General features: G+C 35.2%; 2 protein-coding genes across 3 annotated transcripts; both read left to right on the forward strand.

Moving 5' to 3' along the window:
- The first annotated feature begins 2089 nt into the window (after nt 1–2089).
- Nucleotides 2090–14569, forward strand: LOC127076568 (uncharacterized). The gene is made up of 15 exons (XM_051018251.1): nt 2090–2222; nt 2344–2630; nt 3810–3919; nt 4927–4989; nt 5071–5260; nt 7286–7390; nt 7480–7610; nt 7743–8310; nt 8555–8620; nt 8761–8837; nt 9130–9411; nt 12295–12619; nt 12702–12851; nt 13152–13688; nt 14168–14569. Exons 2-15 carry the CDS (start codon nt 2373–2375, stop codon nt 14354–14356), a joined length of 3051 nt encoding a protein of 1016 aa, XP_050874208.1. The 5' UTR covers nt 2090–2222; nt 2344–2372; the 3' UTR covers nt 14357–14569.
- A 668-nt stretch (nt 14570–15237) lies between these two features.
- LOC127076569 (putative disease resistance protein RGA3) lies at nt 15238–20272 on the forward strand. 2 transcript variants are annotated; one of them, XR_007786838.1, is made up of 4 exons: nt 15238–15484; nt 15641–18508; nt 19097–19294; nt 19477–20272. XR_007786838.1 is itself a non-coding variant. In XM_051018252.1 (3 exons), the coding sequence occupies exons 1-2, from the start codon at nt 15438–15440 to the stop codon at nt 18492–18494; spliced, it is 2901 nt and encodes a 966-aa protein (XP_050874209.1). In that variant the 5' UTR covers nt 15238–15437; the 3' UTR covers nt 18495–18508; nt 19097–19455. The 2 variants fall into 2 exon arrangements, 1 of the variants encoding a protein (XP_050874209.1); XM_051018252.1 differs by lacking the exon at nt 19477–20272 and having other exon boundaries at nt 19097–19455.
- Nucleotides 20273–25757: the final 5485 nt, after the last annotated feature.

Consider the following 25757-nt stretch of genomic DNA (forward strand, 5'->3'; position numbering starts at 1 on the left):
TTCAAGAAGTGTTCCGTTTTGTAACTTCTTTCTGATTGAACCGGAACTCTTTCGTGAAGTCTTCCGGTTCATTGTTTTGTGTGTTCCGGAAGTCATTTTTGAAGTCTTCCGGTTTGGGAAAAATACATACCAGAAGTCTTTTTGCAGGAGTTCCGGTGCGAGGGGTGTGAAACGTGTAATTTCTGAAATTTTCAACTGAATGGTAAAAATGAAATGGTAAATTGGTTAAAACCAATTAAGGGTAGAACGAGAACTTTTACAAAATTGTAGGGGTATGAGGCTAACTGTAGGGGTACAAGGTAAAATTTTCCTTATTGAGACATGGATGACGGGTAGTTTTTTTGATTTCACAAAAGAGTATGCTTGATCATATATATATATATATTATATATATAATATATATATATATATATATATATATATATATATATATATATATATATATATATATATATATATATTATATATATATGGATAGAGAACTAGACCAATAAATTCACATTGAATATCTTTATTATAAAGAGCTATGTGCACTTAATCTCCACATGAATATGAATCTCAATTAACATATGTAAATTCACATCCATATGCTTTGGAGTCAATATTATGATATTACTTATGGTGATATCATGTGCAAAATATTAGCCAAAGCATTCCAACATAATTGATTGTACGGAGCACTGCATCTTCATAAAGCTTAAGAAACCATCAGGTTACAATATTCTATTCAGCTCCATGAGAAGCTTTCCATCTACACATGCGCAAATATTGAGCTTCTAAAATAAAAGCTAATTTATTTAGAGATTTATCAGTTATTTTGTTTCAATCTTTGAATTATAAAATTTGTGTTTCAATGTTTGATTTCAAAGTATTGTGTTTCAAAAATTGTCTAATAAAAAACTTAGACTTAAACATGTTGCAATAAAATGACAATTGGGGATCTTATATAGTTATATCAGTTAATTTGATACTATGTTGCCAATGCTCTGCCAATACATTTTTCTATATAATAGCACATGATGAATAGTTAGAAAACAATATCACGTGTTACTAATTAATTGCCTATGAATTACATTTAAAAGTAGGGTAATGCTAACTTGTGCCCTAGGGGCACAAGATAAGAACTAAAAAAAAGTAATTTTGTGTTGGAAATTGTGCATTGATTTTAATAAAGGTATAAAATTAATTTCACAATTGATTTTTTCAATACAAACTTTCTACACGTGGGTATCTTATCTTGTGCCCTTAGGGCACAAGTTAGCATTACCCTTAAAAGTATTGTGTTTCAATGTCTAATTTCAATGTTTGATTTAAAAGTGAGTGTATTTCAAAGTCATAGATAGCTGTTTTTATTCGAAAAGGTGAACCTTAACCTTAGCCTTAACTGACAAGTTCACAATGTTCTAGAAATTTAACATAGGTTGACTTTTCATACATTGTTCTTCATATTGACTTGCCTCCATTTTTGATAAACAATAATTCATACCAATATTGCTATAGCTTGCAAATAACATTGAAAACTCAAACAGGACAATATTCTTCTAGATAATATGCTTCTCTGTATCTACATTTCCTGTTTCACATGTGCAGAAGCATATAATATCATGTACTAACAACAATTAAGATGTATAGTTAGCATTTCACATATACTTTTATTAACAACCTTATATTTCAATTCCATTGTTAGTTCCTCAAATACTGCTTGACAAATAAGGTGAACCTACTACCATGCCAAAACTAAATTACTATTTTGAATAATGTAGAAGTCCATGTTAATTTCAAAACTTATGATCAGGATACTGTTTAAAATAACAACTTAAATAATAATGATGTTCAAACAAATTTTCTATTATAAACTTGCCGATCCACTTTTTATCTACCTACAGCATTATTTATATTTAATTTCACCCTAATATATTATATTATATAAATGAGAAATAATAAAAATATCTTATAATAATAACTTTTACTCACTAAACTAGAATGATGTAAACCTAAGAGAAAGGGAGATGGGATATTCCGCATCAAATAAAGGAATCAATGATTTTTCAGAATCAAATTTAATTTTACAAATACAATATAATATTTTAATTATTAATTTAAAAATTAATACTAATCATACATAGTTGTTGCAGTACACACTAATAAAAAACAGTAGTTAGATTTCCTGGTCATCATCACTTGGAAAAGAACTAAACTAGATCCTGAAATCTAATCTAACCGTAAACGAATCACATTCTCTTTATTTATTTCCACTTTATTTTATCACTAAATTATTATTATTAGTAGTAATCATTTTTCGTTGCAGTTTAACTAACTTCGTGAATCCTAAAATCCAATTAGGGTTATTCCAAATCTCTCGCCGATCGGCAATGGAGTACATCCAGAGCCGCGTGGAGCCATGGATGAGAGAGCAAGGAGCGAGGCTCATGAAGGTTTCGTGGGGCCCACTCCAATGGCGGATGCGATGGCCATGGACTAACCACCGCGAGCAGAAGAAGCGGATCAAGGAGGAGTATGAACGGCGCCGGAAACAGCTCAACGATCTCTGTTTAGCTCTTAAGACCGATTCTCTCTCCGAATTGCAGGAGCTTCTTTGTTGCATGGTTCTTTCCGAATGCGTTTACAAGGTTTTTCTTCTTCTTCGCCATTTCATTCCGTTTTATTGTTTATGTTTATGATCAATTCATGTTGCACAGTTTATGGTTTGCTGCTGGGAATTAGTTATTTGGATTAAATTAAACCAAAATTTATGATAATTACAACTTGCAGAGTGAGTTGAGGAAATGGTGGAGATTTTATATATGGAATAGGTTTTATTTTCGTAGTGGATAGTGTGATTATTAGAAAAACTTCAGTTTTAATGAGGATGAGGTTGGAGTTAGCATTGGGATTTTGAGATTAAAGTGACATTGTATTTTTATTCTTTGGAGATATACACAAAATTAAACATTAATTAAAGAGCCGGTTTAAGTAAACATAAATACTCAAAATTAAAGAACTTAAAGTGAAGAGGAATAAAACTTAATAAACTTAAACCGAGAAGAAGAACTTAATGGAATTAAAATAAAAGTAGGAAGAAAGATGAAACAATTGTCTGTGAGCAAGAACATAATTAATCAAAGGACAGAATATTACCCTTAAACAGGTTCAAATTGACAAGGGATTTTGAAAAAAAAAGGATTTGAGGAATTTCGTCCCAAAACCCTAAAATAGAGGATGCGATATTACAGCCGCAACGAACGCTAATGCTTATTTTCATTATTAGGATTATTCTCGCTCTCTGTATTACCTTTATTATAGTTTTTTCAGAAACTCTCTTGCCAAGTTCCCTGTTTTCCTTATTTTGAGAGATTCTCTCTTGTATCTAAATCTGTGCAGTTTCATTTTGTAATACAGACAGTTCATTCCAAATTATTCAAGTGAATGCAATTAAGAACAAGGGGAACCTGGTGCTACAAAGCTCTGGCCAATGGCCATGGTAAAATCTAGGGAAGAGTTGGATCCGCTGTGGGTCTATTGTAGATAAGACAAACTTATCTTGCATTTGCAGAGGCATTAGCAAATAGGCTGATTTGGAAAATATATTGGTGACTGCTGTTTAGCTGAGTGCAACTATCATTAGAAAATATATTGGCAAACAATGATTTAGGAATTACCTGCATAGTATATGTCCTTCAAGACTCATACAAGTACTACAAATAACATAGGAACTTTAATGAGTTTTTATATGTACAATGCTTGCTTGAATGTACGTTGGCTACAATCAACATAAACTTACATTTATCTGTGACTTCCCTATATCACAGAGGCCTGCTACTGAGATGATTCGAGCTGTAAATAAATTTAAGGTTGATTTTGGAGGACAAATTGTTGCTTTGGAGCGGGTGCAACCCTCATCAGATCATGTTCCTCATAGGTTTGTCATTCACTCTTTTTATATTGTATTAATTGCATAAACGGCTCTACGTATTTTGACATTTTGTAGTTTTGATCCTCAATTTAAAGTTCACCATTTATTTCTTGAAAATATATAATAATATCAGATTTTATTTGAGAGAGAGAGAGAAGGGGGGGGGGGGGGGATTGTCAACAGTACACAATAGCTGTGAGGAGAACGAAGGCTGGCCACTACAGCACCCTCTACCACGTTGCTCTTACTGCAGCAAACTTTGCACCACTTTTGCAGTGGATATAGGGGGGAATCACAAAACTATTACACGCCCCATGAGTGCGTGCTGAAGTGGCAAAAAGCCCTATGAAATTAAACATTTGTGCTTTTTGTGGGGTATTTTATGGATTTCCGCCTTAGAACACACCATAAAATCTCTGCCGATTTCAGGGCTTGTTTCTTTGTCTCTCACACTTTCTTGTAGATGTCTAATGCTGCTCTCTGCCTATTCTGTTCCCCGCCTCTCCGGAGGTCCTGGCCACAACCTGCTGCCATATCCGAAGATCTGCTACATGTCATTCCTTTTTTCCTTCCCCGTGACTTTTAAGACACCTAAATTTTCTTGCTAATTATGAATGTCATTAACTTTGAGTGGTTTTATCATTTTTTGAGAATTTATATGTATATATACATCATGTATACTATAAACAATTTCAGAATAGCTACCCCATTATTCTTTCTATATTTGGCCGCTCCGTTCCACTATCCATGATTGGGGATTGATGACACTGGTTTCAGTTTGTTTGTTTTGTTTTGTTTCTTTAACAATCTAGCATGTGAGTCTCTCAATACCTCACATTAAATAATTGCAATTTCTTTATTTGTAACCAGTTAGATTTTTGGGTTGTCTTTTAAAGTAGAATTTTGTATTCAACTTTTAACCTGTGGTTTTTCTTACAAGTCTATAAGGTTTTGCAGTGTAGGGTTGAATGCTTTGAACTGTCACACTTATTTGATTAATTATGTTGTCACAGGTATTTATTGGCAGAGACAGGGGACACTTTATTTGCTTCCTTTATTGGAACAAAGCAATACAAGTTAGTTTTTCATATATTTATGTCTTATCATTTAAATTCATTACACCTTCTGGAATCTTTACCTTTTAATTTTGCTGAAAGGGATGTAATTGCTGATGCAAATATACTTCAAGGTGCAATCTTTCATGAAGATGTTGCTGAAGAATCAGATGCACATGCAGCAAATGAATCTGATAAGTGTGAAAACTCAAATGGAAAAGAATATATGTGGAATCCTCTAGAATCCAGGTCTATACAAACGAAGAGTAATTATAAACCTGCTGCCCATAGGGTAAATAATGTTGTCCTTCATCTTATATATTTTGGTTTGTATTAATTTCTAATTCTTATATTCTTTGGGAAATTACAAATAAGCTTAATAGAATATAGTTGGAAATTTTAATTATGACCCAATAGCTTCAAAAGGTTGTGATGGGTCATGGAATCTAGCTTACTGTTTGAGCCTATACAGACTCAATTCATTATTCTTTTCAAAACTATAGGGAGTTAGGAACCCAAATACTACTTTTACCTATAGGGACTTAATTTGAAATTTCTCAAGAAACCAAAAAATCAATCTAACCATTTTTCAGATTTTATATTTTGTTTATTGCTGCTATGTACGGTAAACTTACAATTAGTGTCTTAATTTCCCAACTGTTTAATTCATTTTATTCCTTGGTATTGAAATCAAGAATACAATGTCAATTTTTGTTTTGAGTATCACATCATCATGTGATGATATTGCATCCATCTCTAAATATAGGACCCTTTTGGGAATTTTCTTTATCCCTGTTAAGACCCTGCTAAGAAATGTGGTTGGGCCTAACTCAACCCTACAAAACCGGTTGGTAGAGTGAGGACTGCCCCCACTTATAAACACATGTTCAGGCCATATATTGTCCGATGTGGGACTCTTAACACACCCCCTCACGCCCAAGACTGGACATCTGAGCGTGAAAATAAATGGTGGGTGGCCCGATAGCGCAAACCATAGTAGGTGGCCCACCGGATCTTAAACGAGGCTCTGATACCATGTTAAGAAATGTGGTTGGGCCTAACTCAACCCTACAAAACCGGTTGGTAGAGTGAGGACTGCCCCCACTTATAAACACATGTTCAGGCCATATATTGTCCGATGTGAGACTCTTAACAGACCCCTTTTAAATTTTCAATTGCATTAATTGTTTCTGTATCAAAATATCCCTAATTATTGTACATTTTTTTGTTAACTTGCAATAAATATTATAATGGGAAGATAAATTAATTCTCTCATTTAAAGGGTAAACTTGGAAAACAATACAAATTGTTAACAAATTTAATGCTACTATGGCCGGAGTCTAACACAAGTGGTTGGTGCACAATGTGTGAGCGTTGTAAACCCCTGGGCACCGAGTTCAGTTTCTATTCACAAAAATTCTCATGTGCGTACCATAAATCTAATCTATATGTTCAGAGATTCAGAATGTTAAAATCTAACAAACAGAAACTTACATTTTCTCTCAAATTCTCCTAGTCTAATATATTCAAGTTTGGTGGTGAAATGGAGGACTTTTTAGGTGTTATATGTGATACAAAAGAATTATCCAAGCTTAAGGGATAATGTTACCAATTGTCTTTTCGTCTTGTGGTTTTATAAAGTTTAATGTTATGATGGACCAACAAGAAAATAAACTCAATGTTGCAAACCTGAGCATGTCATGATTGGTGAGTAGACATGCAAGTTAAGATAGGACTACAAAATGCTTTAGAGAGAATGTTGGGGCAACACTTATTATGGAAAGGGTGATAGAATCTTGTCCTAGATGATCAAGGCATATGTGGCGAAGACCAGCAAAGTTCAATATTTATAGGGTGTTTATTTGATGGGGTAGTCTTATTGTTAGAGATAGAGGAAGATCTAGCAAAGCTACATGCAAAATCATGAAGTAGGATTTAAATTCTACTAGTGTCATTGGGCATGGTTTACAATATGCCGTAATGTTAGTGTTAGATGATCAAGGCATATGTGGCGAAGACCAGCAAAAATCAATATTTGTAGGGTGTTTATTTGACGGGGGTAGTCTTATTGTTAGAGATAGAGGAAGGTTTAGCAAAGCTATAGGCAAAATCATGAAGTAGGATTTAAATTCTACTAATGTCACTATGCATGGTTTACAATATGCCGTGATGGTATGGGGCTATTTGATCCATATGGCTAGTGTCACCTAGTCATAAAAGGCTTTTGTTGGTTTTTATTCTGGATACTTTGTAATATATTTATACCAGTTATGTAAATCATCTTTCTGTTAAAATAAATTCCCCCATTATTTCTCAGGGTTTCATGGCCCGTGCCAAAGGAATACCCGCATTAGAATTATACAGGCTTGCTCAAAAGAAGAAACGCAAGCTTGTTTTGTGTGGCCATTCACTTGGAGGAGCAGTGAGTTTACTTCATCCATCTTGGTTTCAACATATTGCTTAACGTGATTGAACAATTTGCATATACTAAGTTCCTAATATTCTACATAGGTAGCAGCATTAGCTACTCTTGCCATTTTGAGAGTAATTGCTGCTTCATCTTCATCAAAGGAAAATGGGAATGTCTCTATCAAATGTATCACATTTTCTCAACCGCCTGTTGGAAATGCTGCTTTGAAGGAGTAGGTTTTCCTTGTATTTCTTGTATTCTTAAATTGTTAGCTGCTTGTCCACCAAAAATAAGTTGTTCGCCGCTGATATTTTTTCAAACATGAAAAATTATTAGTTATTTTGTTTGTTGTTTTTCTTTTCAGCTACATTAATAGAAAAGGTTGGCGACATTATTTCAAAAGTTATTGCATCCCAGAAGATTTGGTTCCCCGTATTTTATCTCCTGCATATTTCAGCCATTATAATGCTCAGTCTGGGCCAGTGCTTTCTGAAAATGAAAGTAACAGTTTATTATTGAGAAAACAGGAAGAAGGGGTAGCAAAGCCAAAATTCAATAACGGTGAACAGTTGGTTCTGGGAGTAGGTCCGGTGCAGAGATCCTTCTGGAGACTCTCAAGGCTAGTCCCTTTAGAAGGATTGCGAAGACAATTTAGTAAGCACCAAGAAAGAAGAATAAGTTCTGTTGAAACAAATTCATTGCCTGATTCTCTTGCCAATACCTTGATTGAGGATGAAGTGGTTCAACCGCGGTCACTTGAAATACAAGAGGGTTCTGATGGCATATCACTCAAGCCTTTTCCTGAAACTGATAAACATTCATTAGAGGTGTCAACAAATGGGAAAACAAATGCAAAGGCCAATGCCATGAACGGTGATGAAGGAAAATGGCACAAAGTACCTTATTTACCATCATATGTACCATTTGGACAGGTAGACGTTAGTGACATATGATTCATTACAGTTTCTGTTGCTGTTACCAAATATGCTAAAGTTTTTTTTATAACACTTTGTTTGTGCATTACTTATAATCTCCTTCTTGTGTTCTTTTAGCATTATTTTGATTTATTTTTCCTAGTTATCCTACATTGTTTTACCCTTATCCTGCATAGCATGATAGTGGTGCTACCATGTCTGAATAAAATTTTCTCATCAAAACCTGTTTTATGCAAGACAGCTTTATTTATTGGAGAATTCCTCTGTAGAGTCACTATCAGGTGCAGAGTACTCGAAGTTGACATCGGTATGAACTTCTTTTCATTGCTTATCAAAGTCCTTTCCATTTCGGTCTTAGTATTTATGATCCAACCTTGTCGTATTTATGAGTGCAATAGTGTAAGTTCTCTCATTTTGTTTGCTTTCTTCTGGCAAAGGCATTTTCAGGTCAAATCAATGATTGCTGAATTGACGGAAAGATTTCAGTCACATTCAATGAAATCATACCGATCTCGGTTTCAGAGGTAATCATCTTTCTTATCATGTTGCGTATAATAGAGTTGTTCTTTAGTTTTGAAAATTATTACACACTTAAATGACCATACTGGCCATATTCCCAAGACCAGATCATGTCGAAACTAATTTGCCCTGCTGCCTATTGTACATTATTTCAATAATGCATCCTCCCAGCTCCTTGAATCCTGGCTCAGTGGGATAGTTATTGGTTACTAAAGCATGATTGCACCTTTTAACATTACTAATTGATTATGTTTTGAATACAAGTAATCCCTTTCTTTTACTCTTTTTTGGTTGCAGAATCTTTGACTTATGTATGAATGACGATGCATCATCTTTCTTAGGGATTGAGCAATGGCAACAGGTTTCTCATCTACAACAATGGCTTGGGCTTGCAGCTGCAGACACTGTTGAGCTTGGGCATATAGTAGAGTCTCCTACTATACGTACTGCAACTTCTATTGTTCCTCTAGGATGGAATGGTGTGCCTGGAGCAAAAAATGGAGAATCTCTGAAAGTTGATATTACTGGTTTCGGGTTGCATCTCTGTACACTTGTTCACGCACAAGTGAATGGTGACTGGTATTGTCATTAACTCAATAAAATATCATTGCAGATGTAGTTTTCTTATAAATAGTTAGGTCCGATTAATTCCAGTCTTTAAGGCTAGTGTTAAGAATACCAAGGGGAGTGAAGTTTTTATTGGGAAAAAAGCATTTATTGCACTACTGTGTTTCCAATGTAATAAGTGCTTTCTTTTCCAATAAGAACTTTCAACTTTTCTATTAACACCCGCAGGGCTGGTGTTAACATTCACCTTATAAATTTATGACGACTAATTAAATATGTTTTGAAAGGGAAGCCTTGTTGTAGGGGTTGGAGTTGCTGCTGTGTGGTAAGGGGGTGGTTGGAAGAGTCTATTTGGGATTATCTTATGATTTATGGCATAAGTGTTTGGAGGAGCTTATTGAAAGTGGAAACCATTTTTTTTCAAAAGCAACTATCTATGATATGCTAATAAGCTATTTTTAGCTTATTTTCATAAGCTCCCCATGATAACTTATAGAAACAGTTTATAGAGAGCTTTTAAAAAATTTACTCCCATTTTCTCTCTATTTGTAAAAACAACTTAAGCATATTCTCTTATATGAGAATTGATTACTGAGTAGGCATTTAATTAAGGTTATCCAACATTCCCTATAAGGTTATGGCTTCAAGTTGTGGAATTAGTTTCTCTTGCAAATGCAAGATAAAGTTGTCTACAATAGACCCAAATGGATCTGACCCTTCCCAAAATTATTAATCCCGGATAGCGTAGCGGGATAGCAGATAGTGGAATAACTTTTTGTACTAATAATTATATAAAATTCTATAATAATCTATAAAACATATGTCATATACTTAATGTAAAACTAAACAAATAGCACAACACTCAAAAGATTTATAAAATCCAATGTCAAAAAACAATGTTTAATCAAGATTCAAAACATTATAGCCGATTCAAAACATAGTAGAAGATTCAAAACATCACATGTTAAAATTCAAACTTAGTAATATCATATGAAAATTCAAGCAAACATAGAAATCATAGATCATCATGAAAGAGGTCTTCTTCAAAATATTCCTCCAATTCTTCATCTTCATGTACTTGCAACTTCAAGTTGCCTTGACCTCCTAGTGTAGATTAGAGGCTCATTAACCCCACTTGCATCGGCAACTTAAGACCAAGTTAAATCATCATTTTTATGAACCAAGTCTTCTTCTAAAGGTTCACCATCTTCTCCTATCTCTCCCATCTCTTCCACCAACCATTAAGTGTGATAATTAATTTCGCCAAAAACCATAGGATCAATCTTGTCCCGAATTTCAAATCTTTCTATCAAAGCTTGGTTATACTTGATGAAGACCAAGTCTTGCAACCTTTGATGCTCCAACTTATTTCTCTTCTTGGAATTAATCTAAATACAGTAATTTGAAGTGTTCATTCAATAATAGTCGAACGTAAGATACTTTAATATCCTTGTAAAAAATTAATACTTACATGCTCAAAGATGCTTCAGTTACGCTCACATCCGGAAGCACTACAACTCAAACTTAACACTTTAACCGCCAATAATTGCAAATTCGAAGTTTCGGCTCCATAAGACTTCCACCACTCAGCTGCTAGTAAACAATCATCTACATTAGGATATACACAACACAAAGTGTCTCACATGCGACTAATAATTATAAAAAATGAACTTCTATCTTACCTGGAGTTAACGTCGACCTTTGTCTAACTACCGCTCCTATACCAAAGAGATCTGTAGCACCCTTGAATTCTGCCAATTGTCCTGAAATCCTATCTTCCACTTCATGACTTACACTAAGTGACTCAATGCATTTACGGAGGCCTCTCACCAATTTAGGATCATTCTCAATTTTCAGTTTATCATAATAATATCCCGGATTGAGATAGTAACCTGCAGCATGTAGCAGATGATGAAATCGCCCGCAACCTGAAAATGCGATATGCACCCTGATTCCGCCGTGGTGGGTGGCCGCTCCGGCCGGAATGTCCGGGATCGCACTGTATGCGGCCGGGATTCATAACTCTGGCCCTTCCCTAGACCATGCCATAGCGGGGGGTCGCTTAGCACTAGGTTTCCTTTTTAATTAACTATATTTAGATTTTTGCGACAGAAGTAAGGGGCACACCCAAGGAGTAGATTATATTATTGGGTTTCATGCCCAGTGATATTTATTGATTCTAAAGTCTAAACATAAACTAGAGGTGTCATCTTCCACATACACATTTCTTCCACCTCCTTCAAGAGTGGACTGGATTGATGAAGTGAAAGTGGATAATTGAAATTTCAACACTCCCTACAACAAATATCCGAATGGTAGAAGTTGCGTAAAACGTTTCCTAAAAAGTGGATAGTTGAAATTTCAACATACTCCCGAGTCCCTACCCACACTTGTAAGTTTTACTTGAATCTTGTGGTTGTTGTTGATATGAAAAGGTTTCAACCACTATTCATCTCTGATCTATTATTTAGTGCAAAGTTTTGTTACATATAACTATTAATTTATGGATGATTGAGCAGATAGGTTTCTAAAGCCATCAAGCTAGTATTATGGTAATAGAATTGTTTTTGTGATGTCTGTTTTCTATTAAATAATGCAGTTCCTGAATGAGCTTGTGCATGACGTTTAATTTTCCCATTTAATCTGCAAATTATACAATCTGCATGATGTTTACTTTTCCCATTTAATCTAACTGTATATTTATTATACAGATTCCTCGATTAGTGATATAGGACAAGGAGTTAATAGCAAAGTGCCATGCAACTTATAAATTGAAATATATAAAACATTCAAGTGGCTTTTTCTGTTTCTCATTTCATGTTTATCGCCTAAAAAATAATTTCCTTTGCATCTTGAGGTATGTGATGTACTAACATGTATTTATATCTTACTTAGGTGTTCAACTACCGTTGAATCCTTTCCTTCAGCACCAAACTATTCTTTAAATCAAGAAATTCAGCCTGAGTTACAAAAGATGAGAATATTAGTTGGTGCTCCGCAAAGAACGCCTCCAAAATATCAAACTGTGTTAGACTCTTTGATGCCTGCTTTTACCTCTGTTGATTCAAAGACTGCCGGTAGCTCAGAAGCTGTTGACAAGGATACGTGTGTCCGTCCAGAAAGTTTAAATAACTTTTTAATATTTTGCACCAGTGATTTTACAACTGTTTCCAAAGAGGTTAATTTGAGAACTCGTAGAGTACGATTAGTTGGGTTGGAGGTACAGACAAATTTTTCTCAAGTCAAAGTGTGATTCCTTTTATTATTCATCTACTTACTTTCATTAGTTGGCTTATGTGCAGGGATCGGGTAAAACTACTCTTTTAAAGGCAATCATGAATAAATGTAAACCAAGTACTGCTGCTTATGATGATGCAGTTTCAGATATTGACGTGCAAGAAGTTATTGCTGATGGTTTGTGCTATTGTGACTCTGCCGGAATAAATATGCAGGTTTTCTCTTGGTCCTTGTTTTTCCCTGCAAAGTGGCCCGTGCTTGACACACTTGATTATTTTCAAAGTTTTATTACTATTAATAGAAGGAAAATATTCTTATAACTAGATGGTGCCAAGTATAGTAGTTAAGCAGATATTTCATGTGTTTACAGTTGGCTTTAAGAGCTTGGCTTAGGGGCAGAGCAACATTTTGTTAATAAGGTTTTATGGCTGTGTAGTTGGAAAATAGACAGTACAACTTGAATTGGTTTAAATATATAGTGATGTTCATTTGCTTTTTCACATAATATTTTTCAGGAACTGAAATCAGAAACCTCTCGCTTCAAGGATGAACTGTGGGCTGGTATTCGAGATCTAAATAGAAAAACCGACTTGATTGTTCTTGTTCATAACTTATCCCATACTATACCTCGATATAGCGATTCAAATGGCACTCAACAGAAGCCAGTCCTGTCACTTTTCTTGGACGAAGCTAAATGTCTTGGAATTCCATGGGTTATTGCAATAACAAACAAATTTGCAGTTAGTGCTCACCATCAAAAGGCAGCAATTGATGCTGCTTTGAAAGCTTACCAAGTATCTCCTAGTTCAGTTGAAGTTATAAACTCCTGCCCTTACGTTATGCCTGGTTTTGCTGGGGCTTCTTTATCGTGGGATGCAACTAATGCAGAATCCAATAATAGGGTGGGTGCTCAAAAGCTTTTATTTGCTCCTATCAATTTTGTTAGGAGGCCTTTCTTGAAAAAGGAGATTGTTCTTCAAGTTGAAGGTGTCTCCTCACTATGTCAGCAAATCCATCGTGTTCTTCGCAGTCACGAGGAGTCTTCGTTTCAGGTGGAAAAAACTTAATTTCATGGTTTTGTATATATTGTATTTTCCTTAATTTGATTGATTTCAAAATGGTAGTATAAGTAGGGAAATTTAGTTTAACAGAATTGCTAGCAACACACTTTAACTCTCTTTGTCCAAACACTACCTCTATGATAGGGTGAAGTTCATGTTTGTTCCACCACTTTGAAAACGGTACATGTTAGTTTAGTACACCTAAATGAATTTATCGTGTTACCGTGAGTGTTACTGGCACTACTCTTTGTGTAATAGGTGTACACTAATCACAGTGATGCTTTTGAGTTTGAAGCTCGGTTGTTTATGTTCTTCGGATTCTTTTTCAAGTGAAACTTTGCTCTACCATATCAATAGACCTTTTGTTGATGCATAATATCTGTTGATGTTCTTTATTGCACAACTTCAAATGTATTTCTTATGATAATGCACCCTAAATTTTGTGCCTTTTTTGAATGTTTATATCACAGGAACTTGCTAGAGATAGACTAATGATCGAGTTAGCGAGAGAACAAAGAATATCAACTGATGGAAGTAAAAATGGTATAGGCAAGGCAATTTCATTGAATTCTGCTGCCGTAGGCGCATCCCTTGGGGCTGGTCTTGGGTTTGTCCTGGCGATTGTAATGGGGGCAGCATCGGCGCTGAGGAAGCCCTGAGGACCAAATTCCTTTCATAATTACTCCGGTGCCTTCTTAATAGAAGTTGGATTGTTTCTTACTCTTGTTTATACTTTATTTTGTTACTAGGTCTTTCTGTCCCATAGCAACATATGGTTACCCATTTGTTAATTTATTATTGTAAATCCTCCAGTTTTATGCCTGACTGAAATTAGATTGGAAATGAATTTGTCTTGGGCTCAGCCTAATACATTTCTCTGTGTGAACCATTTCTTTAGGTTTTTTATTTTAAAAATATTTATTTACTTGTAGTATAAATTTCAATCCACTGTCACGGCTGTTACTATTACTCGCCCTGTTTTTTTAGAATGAAACATGTGGATTCGTTATAAATGCAATAAGTAAACTAAAATATGTAATATTAGCATTGTGAGACTTAGAAATTTTCTTTTTTTCTTCTTTGATATTGGGAACTAATTTTAGTGTGTAAGCTAAACAATGAGTTTTTTCAATTAACTCACAAGCACATAGTTTTCTAACAATGTGAGATTTAAGAATTTGTTTTTCAAATTCATCCCAATCTTAGTATTTTGACATGTTCCAACAATGATTGATTATAAAAGGATTTAATTAAAGAAAGAATATTGCTTTTGAATTTTTTTTCTCACCCATGACTTCTATTCGAGTTATGATTGGATTCAGAATTAGTTTGGATCTAGATGTTGAACAATTTAACGCGAAGGCGATATTACTTTATGGTAACTTGGAGGAAAATGTTTATGCATAAAATAATCAAATTTCGAATCATTGTCGTTGTAATTGCTTCAGTCCGTACAAATTTTTCTTTGATCTACAAAATAAATTATCTTTTTAACTTTGAATTTAAAGTCCTTCGGTTGCTCTAAAGGATTAGACAAACACTAACCAATAATATGCTCAAACTGTACTAGAGATGCAAAACATTGGTCAAGTACAGTCTTACCTTAATGCTTTTCCTAGAATTAATTTCTGTCCAAACATTACTTAACTAAAATCATGTACCGACACTTTTCATAGAGTTCATTTCATTTCCATTCTCAAACTTTGCATCCATCTCATTCTTCTTTCTTATTTTTGAAAGATGCCTGAGCAAATTGTATGTGGTGTTGCTGAAAACCTCATTAACAGGTGACCTCACTTCAATCTCAACTCTCTATCTAATATTCCTTCCATTCAAATTATCACACTCACATCATATCCAATATATATATTATTACTATAAAATAAGTATCTAAAAATGAAAACATTGTTAAGTTGGTATGCTGATCAATTTTCTTTTGTCAGGTTGGCTTCTGCAGCTTTTCGTGAATTTGGAAGGATTTATGGTGTAATGGATGAATTGGAAAGGCTTAAGAGTACTCTTGACTCCATCAAAGCTGTGCTCCTTGATGCTGAAGACAAACAACAACAAAATCATGCTGTTCAAGTATGGATAAGAAGACTAAAAGATGATGTGCTTCATCCTGCTGATGACTTGCTAGATGAATTTGTTATTCAAGATATCAAGTACAAAATAGATGAAACTTCTAAGAACAAAGTGGCAAAGGTACTTCATTCCTTTTCTCCAAACAAAATTGTTTTTCGCAGTAGAATGGCTCATGGGATTGAAAAAATACAAAAGAAATTTAAAGATGTTGTGAAAGATATGATTGGTTTGAATCTAAACCCAAATGTTGTGGTGGCTGAGCAAAGTAACAATGTAAAGAGAGAAACTAGTTCTTATGTGTTAGAATCAGATATCATCGGAAGAGAAGATGATAAAAACAAGATCATAAGCTTGTTGAGGCAATCACATGGAAATCAAAATGTCTCCGTGGTTGCTATTACTGGGATTGGTGGTTTGGGAAAGACAGCTCTTGCTCAATTGGTATATAATGATGCTCAAGTTGCAATGATTTTTGAAAAGCATATGTGGGTGTGTGTCTCTAATAAATTTGATGTCAAAACCATTCTTAAGAAAATGTTGGAGTCATTAACCGAAAGCGAAATTAGTGATAAGTTACCATTGGAAAACTTGCAGAAAATGCTCCGGGACAACTTAACGGGTAAGAAATACTTGTTAGTCCTAGATGACATTTGGAACGAGAGTTTTGAAAAATGGACTCAATTGAGGACTTATTTGACGTGTGGTGCTCAAGACAGTAAGGTTGTAGTGACAACTCGAACTAAAATTGTAGCACAAACAATGGGTGTAAGTGTCCCCTACATTCTGAATGGTTTGAATCCAATACAATCTTGGAGTTTGTTGAAGAAAATTATTACATATGGGGATGAGACTAAAGAAGTGAAACAAATTCTTGAATCAATTGGTAAGAAGATAGCAGAAAAGTGTTGTGGTGTTCCACTAGCAATCAAAACGCTAGGAGGCCTATTACAGGGTAAAAGTGAAAAAAAGGAATGGATTGCTATTTTACAATGTGACTTTTGGAAGTTATGTGAAGATGAAGAAATCATCATGCCTGTGTTGAAACTAAGTTACCAAAACTTGTCGCCTCAACTAAGACAATGTTTTGCTTATTGCTCTTTATATCCTAAGGATTGGGAAATACAAAAGGATGAGTTGATTCAACTATGGATGGCACAAGGTTATCTTGAATTTTCAGATGAAAAACTTACCATGGATGACATCGGTAACCAATTCGTGAAGATTTTGTTGATGAAGTCATTTTTCCAAGATGCTCAAGTTGACGATCACAATAACTTAAATAGTTTTAAGATGCACGATTTAATACATGATCTTGCCATGCAAGTTGCCGGGAATGATTGTTGTTTCTTGGATAGTGAGACAAAAAGACTTGTAGGAAGTCCCATGCATGTAATGTTGAGTGATGCTATTGGTTTGTTAGAGTCATTGGATGCAAGCAGGGTGCGAACATTAATTTTCGAGAACAATATTTCAGGGAATTGGTATGAGAAGGAATTGTCTATAATTTCAAAACTCAAATACCTACGCTTTTTGAAGCTGTCATATTGTTCTATAAGTAAGTTGTGTGATTTAATTGGAAATTTGAAACATTTAAGATATCTTCAGTTGTGGTACTGTGCAGGGCTAGAAGGCATTTTCAAATCTATAGTTAACATTGTTTGTCTTCAAACACTTATATTGGTTGAGTGTCGAGTATTTGATTTTTCTACAAAAGATGTCGTAAGTTTAATCAATTTGAGATATCTTCATATCGAGAATTTAAAAGCATTTAAAGAGAAGAAAACAACGGTTGGATTTGGAAAATTAAGCCTGGGGGAGCAGTATAAGGGTTTCATTTTTTCCAACTGGCTTTCTTCCCTCACAAACATTGTGAAAATATTTCTTAGGAACTGTCAAGGTGTGCAATATCTCCAACCAATGGAATGTCTCCCATTCCTAAAGTATCTTTTTATAGGCGACCTTCACGAGTTGGAGTACATATATTATGAAGAGCCTCTTTTGTCTGAAGCATTCTTCCCTTCTTTGGAGGTTCTCAGAATTTTTAGATGCGAAAAGTTGAAGGGATGGTGGAGGATAAGGGATGGTAACTCTTCACAATCATATCATCTCTCCTTTTTGCCTTGTCTTTCTTACTTAACTATTGTTGATTGTCCAATGTTGACTCACATGCCTACTTTTCCAAACCTTGACAAGAAATTGGATTTCTTCGATTGTAATACGGACGCATTGGAAGCAACATTAAACATGGTAAAATCGAATTGTTCGGTTGAATTCCCTCCACTTTCCATGCTAAAATGCTTGATTCTTGGCGGTCATGAGCTGGACGTGAAAACACTCCCAAATGATTGGATGGAAAATCTGACTTCTCTCGAGCATCTTGAATTTTATAATCTTCCGAATCAAACATTTCAAGAAATTGAAATTTGGTTTGAGGACAGACTCAACTATCTACCTTCCCTGCAAAAGATAAACATTTCACAATGTTTCGAGCTAGAGGCATTTCCCGTTTGGATTTGCAACCTCTCGTCAGTTCAGCATATAACCATTTCGGAATGTCAAATTTTAGCTTCACTGCCTGATGGAATGCCTCGTCTTACCAACTTACATACCCTTGAAATCATTCAAAGTCCCCTCTTAACTGATGAATGCCGGACAGAAACAAGTGCAACATGTCTCAAAATTGCTCACATCCCAAACATAATCTTAAAGTGATATTCTCGTTAAAGGTACCCATTTCTTCTTAAAACCATATGCTAAATTTATTTGGTGTCTGTTGTTTGATTTTCTAGAACTTCAGAAGTAAACTGCACTGCTAAGTTTGATGCTTTAGAGTCATATTGTTAAAAGGATTTAGAACACATGCATTAATCCTCTTTGGATTCTTAACTGGAGCAAAATGATTGCATCCAGCAGTTTTAGTTACTTACCTTTGTGTTTGTGTCATGGCAACTATCTAGCTGATGCGATCTGCATGTGCAAGAACGGAGGGAGTATATTGTTATCTAAGGCTCTACATTTTTAAAGGTTTATGTGTGATTCACTTTATTTAAAAACAATTAAATATCACCATTTTTACTGTATTTTTTTGAACATAAATATTAGAATTAGTTCATTTTCTATAACTTGTTGACAAAGTTTGTTAGATGATATTTTAGTATTTTCTTTTAGTACCACTTGTATTTAAGCAAATAAGTGATGTGAGCATTATTCAATTCCTTTTTGCAGTTTGCAGTTGTGTCTGTGTTGTATTTTGAGTAATCATTTCAAGAGTAATGAAAGTTTGTTATTATTCTCTCTTCTCTTTCTACGTTCAGGTTGTACTTCTAGAAAATGCAACAGATGCGCAGAGAAATGCTCAGCGTGATATGAGGAAGAATGATCAGAAGGCTCTATTCTACATCCATTAATGTGTGGATGTGAACGTGTTTGAGAAAATCGTTGCTTCGACGACAGCGAAAACTGTGTGGGACACATTGGTGGGGTGCTACAACGGTGATGCATAAGTGAAGAAGGTGAAGCAATACTATTCATTGTAATAGTATCTGTTTATGCAAACTTTGTTGCTTGTTGCTGTAATGGTAGTAAGAAAAAGTTATTCTACATTTTTAATGGCTCTTGAAATAGTTGATGATGATGCTAGTTTGATACTATGATGAAGTAGTTAGTTGGTGTGCTGAAAACTTTATTTTGTCAGGTTGGCTTCTGCAGCATTTCATGAATTTGACGGATTTATGGTGTTAATAATGAATTGGAAAGACTTAAGAACACAGTTGAATCTATTAGAGTTGTGCTCCTCGACGCTGAAGAGAAACAAGAAACACAAAATCATGCTGCACGGAATTGGGTAAGAAGGCCCAATGACGTGCTTTATCCTGCATTTGATTTGTTAGATGAATTTGTTATTCAAGATATGAAACAGAAAATGGATGTAGCTCATAAGAACAAAGTATCAAAGGTATTATGTAACTTGTCTCCAACTCAAATAATGGCACGAAAATTGAAAAGATCCAAAAGAAGTTCAATGATGTCTGGGTTGAATCTAAACCCAAATAGGGTGGTGGTTGTGCAAAGTAATAATATAAAGAGGGAAACGGATTCTTATGTATCGGGATCAGATATTATCGGAAGAGAAGATGATAAAAAAAAGATCATAAGTTTGTTGAAACAACCGTTTAGTTAACTTTGCGAATAGAAGGTTAGCTTTAGTTTATTTGGTTTCTTTTATTTATTGAAAGTGAAAAGAGAAAGAGTAAAAAAAGGTTTTTTTTTATTAGGGTGTTTAACGAGATATTGAATCTCGCTTCTACGTATCCCCAGGTGCGTTGAGGAAATCAAGACTACTTAGTTTTGGATAGAAAATGTTTGTGGGTTGATCGATTCTAGTGAACGATGTTTATTTCGCATTTGAGCGGAAAATATTGCTTGCTACTCAATCATAAAAATCGGAAATGTTGTGAGCTGCACCAGAATGGAAATGTTGTGAGTTGCACCAGAGTTATGTTTTTATTGTATTCGAGCGGAAAACTTTTTTACTTCTCGCACATGATAGGAACAAAGCTTTGTTTGCATCGTCTCAGAATGGACGAAGCATCTTTCGTTTCAAAAAAGTTTTTCACATCGCACAAAACCGGAAAATGAGGTTTGGTCTTGCTGAAACTGTTTTTAGGTGGACGACGAATAATCGAGCAATGAAACGTGCGCCAACCATTCATTATTCGAGGAGTAGGAAAGTGTAAATCCCCTAATTCTTTTTCGTCCAAGTTTATTTGAGAAAACTATTAGCGAAAGACAAATACTCGAGCAATATGGCGTATTTCAACCATTTGATTATTAGAGGAGCAGGAAAGTGTAAAGCCCCATTCCTTTTCAACCAAGTTTAATTAAAATATTTATTCAGAAGACGAAAGCTCGAGCAAAAGGCGTGCACCAACCATTCGACTATTCGAGGAATAGGAAAGTGTAGACATATCATTCCTTTTTCAACCAAGTTTGATTAAAATATTTTATTCAGACGACAAAGCTCGAGCAATATGGCGTGTGTCAACTATTCGATCATTCGAGGAGTAGGAAGGTGTGCAACCCCCAATTCCCTTTTCAACCGAATTTATTGAGAAAAGATTTTGACGAAGCGCTTGAAGTTTGGAAGAAGTTGATAGCGATTAGGCGTTTTGGTTTGTATTTGAAAGGCGTTTGAATTCATAAAAGAAGCTTGAGTTTGATTTTTATTCAAAATACTTGATGTTGATCAAGATTTTTTTATGCTATTTGAGAATAATAGTTAATTTTATTTTATTAAAATGATTTTTATTAAACAAAATAATAAAATAAATAATAAATTAATTAAATAAATAAATTAATCTCTGGGAAGGGGGTTCAAAAAATAGTATGGGGGATATGTGATAAAGAAGTAAACCTAACAACATGGACCCAAAGGCAAAAAAAAATTAAAAAAAATGGCACATTTGTCCAATCCCTTATAATGTGTATACAAACTTGTGTTTAAGTCTCCCCCGTGAGCATGCAAGTCCATGTTTAACCGTTAGAATGCGATCTAAACACTTATTCATTAAAACAAACACCAACCAACAAACTGCAGCCTTCCCCCCGAACTACGAAGTTGTGAGTTCCTCATTGTACCAGAGGATATGTAGGAGCGAGACTCACAATCTCGTCAATCACCTTAATAAAAACATTTTGGTGACTTCTTTCTTTTTATTTTACATCTTATATCATTCGAAGAAAACAATTAACATAAGCTAACATTCAATCGCAAGTTTAACTAAAAGATTCTCGTTAAGTACGATGGATGTGAGGGGTGCTAATACCTTCCCCTTACGTAATCGACTCCCGAATCCAAATTTGGTTGCGACGACCATTTTCTTTTTCTTTTAAGGATTTTATCGATATTTTTTCTTTTCTCTTTTGGAATAAATAAAGTTTGGTGGTGACTCTGTTCAAATCATTTTTCCGTGACTTCGCGAAGGGTCGTATTTTTTGAGATGCGGCAACTTGCGACTCTGTTGGGGACTACATGCTCCAAGCTAGAGAGAGTCAAGTCTAATTTAGTTAACTTTGCGATGAATGTTGGTTTTTCTTATTTCTTTTATTTTTGTTTGATCTTTCCATTAGATGTTTGCTTACTTGCTTTCTTTTATGCTTTCTCTTTTTATAAATATGCTCATTATCATACTTGTCTGTGGATCTTGGGATGGTATCATGAGTAAAGCTCTACACCCGAGCTTTGGAAAAAGAAGAGGGAGTGCATAGTTTAGAATTGGAGGTTGTGTAGTGTTAGTCTCCTATGACCACTCCTTGTGTGCCTAGCGTAAAGACTTTCTGTAGATTATACCTTTTTATAGATCTCATTATAAGACAGCTAGCTTGTCGCATGATGTTAATTCATGAAGGATCCATGACTCAAGGAACCACTCTTAGAACCAATTTCAATTTTGGTGGTTGCGTAGTGTTAGTCTCCAATGACCACTCCTTGTGTGCCTAACACGAAGACCCCACCCAGGATAGCCATTGTCGTCACTCTTGTCATAAAATAGCTAGCATGTTGCATGACGTTGATACAATTAGAGTCCATGACCTTGGAAACCCTATCCATCAACGTAGGAACTATCTTGTGAGCGATCTATGGATAAAAAAAACTTAGAACTTTATGTTGTAAAGCATACCTATTAGGGTGTTTTGAGATACTTATGATACCATGGATCCAAATATCATGCATTCATGATCATTTTCATAAACATTATGACTTATACAAAAATTTGTTTTCAGGGAATACTTTGTATCCACGTTTGTTAGCATTCAAAGTTGTGATGGGTTCAGATAGAAGGAAAGCTTTGCAACTCAAGGCCAAGATGCCAGCCACCGTATTTATGTTGAAGTGTTTGGAAGAGCTTCCATCATGTTTCAAAGTTGTACTTGAGGGGAGATTTGGCAAGATTCTAGATCTTCTTACTGTCAAGGTTCAGATACCAATCATCACTGCCTTGGCTCAATTCTATGATCCTCCGCTCGGAAGTTTCATGTTCCAAGACTTTCATTTAACTCCTTCATTGGAGGAATTTGAATGAATCTTGGGTTTTTCTATGAAAGGGAGGGCACCTTACACCAGGATTGGTCAAGTACCCAAAGTTGATGAACTAACTTTGCTCTCTAGTCTCCTATTTCAACTACCATGGCTAATGGAAAGAAGAGAGAAAACTTTTTAGGCTTTCAAAGAGTTTACTTAGAAGGAGAAGTTGAAAAGATACTTGTGGCACGACACTGGGATGAACTTGGAAATGCACTAGCTCTCTTCATATATGGGCTAGTGCTTTTCCCAACCTTTGAAGATTTCATAGACTTAGATTCCATAAGTATCTTTTGGGCCATTTGGAAAGAAAAAGAAAGTCTAGTTTATCCATTTTTAGCTGACACCTTTCACACTCTGCATGTTCTCCACGAGAAGAAAAGTGTCGCTTTGAAATTTTGTTTTGCTTTGCTCTTCAAGTGGCTCACATCACATGTGTTCAAGCCCAATGCTCCCATCAGTGAAATAACTAGTGGGGAGTGGGCCAGAACTTTAGTGTCTCTATCTGGAAAGGACATCACTTCGTACCACCACAAACTTAATGTCGAAGAGATCATTGTCAGTTGTGACAGTTTTCCTAATGTACCTCTAATAGGTTTCAAATGTTGTATAAGCTACAATCCCATGCCAGCTCTATGACAGTTTGAATATCCTATGTTGGGGAAACATGATGATAAGGAATTGAAGGATATAGTTTTGCATGATATGGGTGCTAAGGATCCAGCATTGCACCATAAGATCATTTAATCCTGGGAAAAAGTTCATACTAAAGGCACTGAACTAAGGAAGAGAAGTGTGGATAAGATACCTTACCAACAATGGATTCTTGAAAGAATTAAGATTGTTAAACTCCCTTTCTCCATTGAGATCCCTACTAGGCATGCTTCTTCAGGGCTTGCACCTATCTCACCTGAAGAAGGGGATGAAATCAGGGCCAAGGTGGCTAGACTTGAGAAAGAGAATGAGGAGCTACACCAAAAACTCCTCAATAATGATATAGAAAAAAAGGAACTCAAGGCCAGTATTGGGAAAAGGAGTAAAGCGCTTATATGGAGTTATATGAATACCTCGAAAGAAAGAGAAAAAAGGAAAAAGATTTCGAATGGTTTGGAATCTTTGGGCATTGAGCTTAACCAAAGAAATGAGAAACTCCAAAGAGGCAACAAAGCTAATAAGTATTGTAAAGCTTGGTAGGACAAAGCTTATGAGCAAAGGAGGTGGAGGGATGAAGCCTTCGTGGCTAGAATTGAACAGCTTTACCTGCAACTTCAAGGAGCTTAAGCTTATGCCTTGCATGAAACTCAACTCCGACAAAAAGCTGAGACGGCATACCAAAATCCTAATGGATTTGATGAAGAAATACATGATCTTAGGCTCACTATTCAAAGCTTAGGAAAGTTTGGGGAAGAAGCAAAGCATTAGAAGGCCAAGTATGTTGAAAAGGTAGAAGATTTGAAAGCAGAAGATACATTCTCCCTTTATGCTCAGTTTATAGCCGACAAGTGCTTCATAAAGTGTGAACAAGTACTCAAACTCTCCAACCACTTGATGCATGTCTTCCCTAAAAGGCTCAAGCGCGCTGATGATGCAATGAGATATGAGAACACTCCACATGTTATTTTCCATTACATCTATTTCTGTCAAGATACAGTCTACACCCTTAGACAAAAGTTAGAATATCTGAAGAAAGTCCAAGGAGTTACCAAGTGATAGGGATAGATTTACTTTCGTATTATCTTATCTTGTATTCATCAAATGTACTTGACTATATTATGAATGAATGAGTTTGAGTTTGCTCTAAATTGCTTGTCTTTATATCTATCTCTTACGTTTTCGAATGCTTAACGACTAACAAAATCCAAGCGATTCCCTAAGAACAAAAATAAAAAATGCATATCATTTGCATACAATAAGCATTCTCATACATTTCACTTTCAAAAGCAAAAATTTATATGTTCCTCCATTTCATCAGAAAAAACTGACTACTCGGCACCGGTATAAAATGCATTGCAACTTCAAAATGATGCTCAAACAAATAGAAGTTAATCAAGCAATGATGAGGACATACATTGAGTCCATACAGGAAAATATGGATTGTTTTCTTGAGACCAAGCTAACCTTAGCTCAGAGAGAAAGAGATGCTGAAATAGAGGTTGACGCCTGAAGGATTGTTATTCAGGTTGGAACCTCATCACTCCACATCCCTAGGGTGACCAAACTCGAAGGTGATTTTGTTCGTCCTAAAGGAATTCACATCCCTATTACTATTCTAATAGGTAGTATGGACCTCCCATATCATTCTGCCATGTCTGTTCGGCATGGATCTGTAACAGATGATGAAGATTATGCTTTCTATAAGCCTGCACCAGCAGGACCTGCATTTAATTAATGTTCTCTTTAAGTTTTATTATGAAAAGATCATATTCATGGGTTAATGTATCTAACGTTGTCCTCTTTACCTCAGTATGTACTTCATGGGTAGTTTGGAGGATGTCTCACATTTCCTTTGCAATCTCATAGTGAGAGACTAGCAAAAAATCAACAAGACCAAGAGCAGTAGAGATGATGGTTTTCGCCTTCAAACTGTGCAACATATTTTTATTATCATATTTGGTCCAATCCTTTTCTGGTTTGTTCACTACAGTACCATTAAATTCGTGTGTAGAAATAAATAGACATTCCTTCACAATCTTCTAAATACCACGATCCGTCCCTTCTATGAAGAACTTCATCTTCTCTTTCCATAAAATATACCCTTATCCATTAAACGATGGAGGTTTGTTTAGTGAATAACTTGAAGTTATTTCTTATCTCTTGTACAGTTAGTCTTTAACAAGAGTTAGACTCTGATGTCATTTGTTGAACAAGTGACTCCAAGCACAAAAGGGGCTGAA

Source organism: Lathyrus oleraceus, chromosome 4, assembly GCF_024323335.1.
Source record: "Lathyrus oleraceus cultivar Zhongwan6 chromosome 4, CAAS_Psat_ZW6_1.0, whole genome shotgun sequence".
In the NCBI taxonomy this organism is placed as follows: Eukaryota; Viridiplantae; Streptophyta; class Magnoliopsida; order Fabales; family Fabaceae; genus Lathyrus; species Lathyrus oleraceus.